General features: G+C 44.4%; 1 protein-coding gene across 1 annotated transcript; it reads right to left on the reverse strand.

Annotated features, from left to right (window-relative positions):
* Positions 1-3,048: 3,048 nt before the first annotated feature.
* LOC113568995 (transcription termination factor 2-like) lies at positions 3,049-4,636 on the reverse strand. Its single transcript, XM_026997123.3, has 4 exons — positions 4,421-4,636; positions 4,207-4,289; positions 3,906-3,980; positions 3,049-3,459 (listed from the first exon to the last, which is right to left on the reverse strand). The coding sequence occupies exons 1-4, from the start codon at positions 4,547-4,549 to the stop codon at positions 3,315-3,317; spliced, it is 432 nt and encodes a 143-aa protein (XP_026852924.3). The 5' UTR covers positions 4,550-4,636; the 3' UTR covers positions 3,049-3,314.
* Positions 4,637-7,398: the final 2,762 nt, after the last annotated feature.

The raw sequence follows: 7,398 nt of genomic DNA on the forward strand, positions 1-7,398 counted from the left end.
CAGATATATAGTTACAGATACATAGATACATACACAGATAGATACACATACATAGATAAATACATATATACATACACAGATACATAGTTACAGATAGATACATACATACATACATACATAGATACAGATAGATACATACAAACATACATGTGTACATAGATACATACATACATACATATATATATAGATACATAGTTACAGATACATACATACACAGATACATACAAACATACATACGTACATAGATACACATAGAAAGACATAAAGAAGAATTTTAGGTCTACCTTTGATATCGAAGAAATCAAGAATTGTCTTAACTATCCAATATGAGGAAAAGGCACGCAATCGTTATTTTGCAGTGTCGGTTTGCGCTCTGACCGTAATGTCAACACCGCGTGCAGTCCGACCTTTCTAAAATAACTTGTTCTATGACGTCACACACAGGCATTGTGACGTCACACACACCACTGTGTCGTTGTAGCGTGATTAAAATATGCTACTCACAGGACTGTTACGGATTTTTTGCTTACACATACATACAGATACATAGTTATAGATAGATAGATACATACACAGATACATAGATACATACATAAATAAATACAGATAGATACATACATACATACAGATAGATAGATACATACGTACATACAAACAGATGGATACATACATACGTAGATAGATACATACAAACATACATACACAAAGATAGATAGATACATACATACACAGATAGATACATACATAGATACATACATACAGATAGATACATACATACAGATAGATAGATACATGCGTACATACATACAGATGAATACATACATACACACAGATAGATAGATACATACATACACAGATACATACATACATACAGATTCATTCATACATACATACATACACAGATACATAGTTACAGATAGATACATACATACACAGATAGATACACACATACATAGATACATACATATATACATACACAGATACATAGTTACAGATAGGTACACACATACATACACAGACACAGTTATAGATACATACATACATACATACACAGATACATACATACAGATAGATACATACAAACATATATGTGTACATAGATACATACATACATACATACATACATATATACAGATACATAGTTACAGATACATACATACACAGATACATACAAACATACATACGTACATAGATACACATAGAAAGACATAAAGAAGAATTTTAGGTCTACCTTTGATATCGAAGAAATCAAGAATTGTCCTAACTATCCAATATGAGGAAAAGGCACGCAATCGTTATTTTGCAGTGTCGGTTTGCTCTCTGACCGTAATGTCAACACCACGTGCAGTCGGACCTTTCTAAAATAATTTGTTCTATGACGTCACACACACCACTGTGTCGTTGTAGTGTGATTAAAATATGCTACTCACAGGACTGTTACGGATTTTTTGCTTACACATACATACACAGATACATAGTTATAGATAGATATATACATACACCGATACATACATACATACATACATACATACATACAGATAAGATAGATACATACGTACATACATACAGATGGATACATACATACGTAGATAGATAGATAGATAGATAGATAGATAGATAGATAGATAGATAGATAGATAGATAGATAGATAGATAGATAGATAGATAGATAGATAGATACATACAGATTCATACGTACATACATACACAGATAGATACACACATACATAGATACATACATATATACATACACAGATACATAGTTACAGATAGGTACACACATATATACACAGACACAGCTATAGATACATACATACATACATACATACATACATACATACATACAAACATATATACAGATACATAGTTACAGATACATACATACACAGATACAAACATACATACGTACATAGATACACATAGAAAGACATAAAGAAGAATTTTAGGTCTACCTTTGATATTGAAGAAATCAAGAATTGTCCTAACTATCCAATATGAGTAAAAGGCACGCAATCGTTATTTTGCAGTGTCGGTTTGCGCTCTGACCGTAATGTCAACACCGCGTGCAGTCGGACCTTTCTAAAATAACTTGTTCTATGACGTCACACACACACAGGCATTGTGACGTCACACACACACCACTGTGTCGCTGTAGCGTCATTAAAATATGCTACTCACAGGACTGTTACGGATCTTTTGCTTTGACTAGCTAGGTTAGCTAGCTAGCTAACTATTCCACGAAACTGAGTACACAAAGGCTATGGTAAAAACCTGTGGTAAAAAGACCAAAACCTGAAGTAAATTGTTAACTGGAGATGGTAAATGTCTTTAATGCGTCAAACTGTATTACCGAAAGATAAACTTGTAGCTATATCAGCCAGTATGACCAGAACTAGCTAGCTAGCTAGGGTAACTATTTAGCTTGCTAGCCAGCTGGTTTTTGGGGATCGTTTAATGGGAGCGAGTCTGCACGCTAATTAGCTGCTAAATTAATGTTAGACTAGTCACAATATATTGTGAGAGACACGTTACCCCCAGATATTTAGATATGCTCAAAATGCCCCCATATATCGAGATAATAAATTAAAATATTGCACACACTAGTTGTGTTAGGATGCGTCAGAGGCTGTTGGTGAGACACTTTTTGTTATAACACCCACCACTGCTGTCTATTGTCAGATAGATACATACATACAAGAGGAAGCGTTTAAGTATCTCGGGCTCTTGCTCATGAGTGATGGGACGACGGATCAGATCGACCATAGGTTAGGTGAAGTGGCTGCAATAATGTGGTTTCTGTACTGTAGTGATGAACAGGGAGCTATTAAATGAAGTATGTAATTAAAAACCCGTTATTCTATTACATCAACAGCGTACTACCACGGTGTTCTCTACCGTTTAGACTTTTTTTTTTTGCATTGCATTGACTTCTATTAATTTTATATTAAAATTTGTGTTGCTTATGAAAATGTAGTCGATTGTCCATTGTTTTTATTTCAAAATTCAAATAAAAGATTAGCATAAAGCTTGTGTACATGTTCAAAAATGTTTAATCATTTTATAATGGGCATAAACAGGCTTAAACAGGTTTTAGCAGTTCAACTCTCATTCAGTGTTCTTGCAGACATGCCGCAGTAGATGATACAGGAGAACGTCGGTCACACACAGTCCTCCAAAACTGTGATCTGATTGGCTCCGATGTATAACGTTCTGAACTGAGAAGCCACCTGTGCAGGACGCAAGTCAGTAAACCGATGGCCAGACCTGAGGGTGGTCACCCGTGATGCACACAAACACACACACACACACACACACTACACGCCGAAGATGACCCTGAGATCAGCCAGAGACAGCTTGGTGAAGGAGGACCCAGTTCCAGACAGGACCTTTTGGGCCAGTTCCTTCTTCTTCTCTTGCAGAGAGGAAATCTTGTCCTCCACTGTACCCTCACATGTAAACCTACAGAAGGAAGATATGCAGGATTACTAAAACACACAGAGTGCCAACAACAATCTGAAACAGGCTGGGACTTATAAATCCATCACAGACAACTGTTCCTTGGCAGACTCCTGCCGATGTGTACAGTAGCAAGAAGGTACATTTACATTTATGGCATTTAGCTGATGCCTTTATCCAAAGCGACTTACAATTATGAGTACAACTTGAGTAATTGAGGGTTAAGGGTCTTACTCAGGGTCCCCACAGTGGCAAGTTGGCAGTGGTGGGGCTTGAACTGGCAATTTTCTGATTACTAGTCAAGTACCTTAAAAAACTGAACTACCACTGCCCAAACATTGGCAATAATTCAACAAGATTTTTTTTTTAAATCAGTGTGGAAACAAGAGTACATTCTACTGTTAGATCTTTACTCTTCCCTAAATACCCTGCAGTAGTTCCAGCCTCACTTGTGAATGGTGACATCACGATGCTGACCCACTCTGTAGATTCGGTCGCAGGCTTGGTCCTCCAGAGCTGGATTCCTGGAAATGCACGTTATGCTTGAGCATGTCCATCAACGAACACGGCGGAAAGCAGTTTCATATTAAAGCCTATTGCTGGAGTAACACCATCCGAGAAACCAGCATGTGACCCACTGCACGGACACCATGCGATATTTCTCTCACCTGACCTAATTTGTGGACAAGTGTGTTAGTCAAATGTTTTATGCCTCTTTATTAACGTGACATGAACTGCATGTGGGCTTACCAGTGCATGTCTATGAGGAAGAGATGGTTCCCACCAGTCAGGTTAATCCCCACTCCTCCAGCACACAGTGACACCAGCATCACCTGCAACACACACACTCTCAGAGCTACTTCTCATGATCACAGTAAACCACAGTCCTCATGACTAAGGCACAATGCCTCTCCGAAATGACACTGTTGCTGTCGTCTTCTGTCTCTAGCGATGGACGTCCTACCTGTGGCCCTTTAGGGTTAGTGTTGAAGTCCTGCACCAGGTCCATGCGGCGTTTAGGGTTCACTGTGCCGTCTATGACACCAAAGTGAAGCCCCATCTTCTTCAGGTGGACAGCCACGATGTGTAGCATACTGGTCCACTGGGACACAATCACACTGACAACACACACTACAGTGAGCGTCTCACACACACACACACACACACACACACACACACACTACAGTGAGCGTCTCACACACACACACACACACACACAGACACTACAGTGAACGTCTCACACACACACACTACAGTGAGCGTCACACACAGTCAGTGCCTCACACACACTACAGTCAGCGCCTCACACACACACTACAGTCAGCGCCTCACACACACACTACAGTCAGCGCCTCACACACACACTACAGTCAGCCTCTCACACATACACACACACACTACAGTCAGCGCCTCACACACACACACTACAGTCAGCGCCTCACACACACACACTAGTCAGCGCCTCACACACACACACTACAGTGAGCGTCTCACGCACACACTACAGTGAGCGTCTCACGCAGACACTAGTCAGCGCCTCACGCACACACTACAGTCAGCGCCTCACGCACACACTACAGTCAGCGCCACACGCACACACTACAGTCAGCGCCACACGCACACACTACAGTCAGCGCCTCACACAAACACTACAGTCAGCACCTCACAAACACTAGTCAGCGTCACACACACACTACAGTGAGCGTCACACACACACACACTACAGTGAGCGTCACACAAACAGTCAGCGCCTCACACACACACACAGTTAGCGCCTCAAACACACTAAAGTCAGCGCCTCACACACACACACTACAGTCAGCGTCTCTCACACACACTACAGTCAGCGTCTCTCACACACAAACTACAGTCAGCGCCTCATACACACACTACAGTCAGCGCCTCACACACACTACAGTCAGCGCCTCACACACACACTACAGTCAGCGCCTCACACACACACTACAGTCAGCGCCTCACACAAACACACTACAGTGAGCGTCACACACACACACACACTACAGTGAGCGTCACACAAACAGTCAGCGCCTCACACACACACACAGCGCCTCACACACACACACTACAGTCAGCGTCTCTCTCACACACACTACAGTCAGCGTCTCTCACACACAAACTACAGTCAGCGCCTCACATACACACACTACAGTCAGCGCCTCACACACACACTACAGTCAGCGCCTCGCACACACACTACAGTCAGCGCCTCGCACACACACTACAATCAGCGCCTCACACACACACACACACACTACAGTCAGCGCCTCACACACACACACTACAGTCAGCGCCTCACACACACTACAGTCAGCGCCTCACACACACACTACAGTCAGCGCCTCACACACACACTACAGTCAGCGCCTCACACACACACACACTACAGTCAGCGCCTCCCACACACACACTACAGTGAGCGTCACACACACACACTACAGTGAGCGTCACACACACACACTACAGTCAGCGCCTCACACACACACTACAGTCAGCGCCTCACACACACACTACAGTCAGCGCCTCACACACACACTACAGTCAGCGCCTCACACACACACACTACAGTCAGCGCCTCACACACACACACACACTACAGTCAGCGCCTCACACACACACACACTACAGTCAGCGCCTCACACACACACACACACACACTAGTCAGCGCCTCACACACTACAGTCAGCGCCTCACACACACACACACTACAGTCAGCGCCTCACACACACACACACTACAGTCAGCGCCTCACACACACACACTACAGTCAGCGCCTCACACACACACACTACAGTCAGCGCCTCACACACACACACACTACAGTCAGCGCCTCACACACACACACACACTACAGTCAGCGCCTCACACACACACACACACTACAGTCAGCGCCTCACACACACACACACACTACAGTCAGCACCTCACACACACACACTACAGTCAGCGCCTCACACACACACACACTACAGTCAGCGCCTCACACACACACACACTACAGTCAGCGCCTCACACACACACACACTACAGTCAGCGCCTCACACACACACACACTACAGTCAGCGCCTCACACACACACACACTACAGTCAGCGCCTCACACACACACACACACTACAGTCAGCGCCTCACACACACACACACTACAGTCAGCGCCTCACACACACACACACACTACAGTCAGCGCCTCACACACACACACACACACTACAGTCAGCGCCTCACACACACACACACTACAGTCAGCGCCTCACACACACACACACACTACAGTCAGCGCCTCACACACACACACACACTACAGTCAGCGCCTCACACACACACACACACTACAGTCAGCGCCTCACACACACACACACACTACAGTCAGCGCCTCACACACACACACACACTACAGTCAGCGCCTCACACACACACACACACTACAGTCAGCGCCTCACACACACACACACACTACAGTGAGCGCCTCACGCACACACACTACAGTGAGCGCCTCACGCACACACTAGTCAGCGCCTCACGCACACACTACAGTCAGCGCCTCACGCACACACTACAGTCAGCGCCTCACGCACACACTACAGTGAGCGCCTCACACACACACAAACACTACAGTGAGCGTCTCACGCACACACTAGTCAGCGTCTCACGCACACACTAGTCAGCGTCTCTCGCACACACTAGTCAGCGTCTCTCGCACACAAACTACAGTCAACGCCTCACACACACACTACAGTCAGCGCCTCACACACACACACTACAGTCAGCGCCTCACACACACACACTACAGTCAGCGCCTCACACACACACACTACAGTCAGCGCCTCACACACACACACTACAGTCAGCACCTCACACACACACACTACAGTCAGCGCCTCACACACACACACACTACAGTCAGCGCCTCACACACACACACACT

Source organism: Electrophorus electricus, chromosome 9, assembly GCF_041902795.1.
Source record: "Electrophorus electricus isolate QZ-2024a chromosome 9, ASM4190279v1, whole genome shotgun sequence".
In the NCBI taxonomy this organism is placed as follows: Eukaryota; Metazoa; Chordata; class Actinopteri; order Gymnotiformes; family Gymnotidae; genus Electrophorus; species Electrophorus electricus.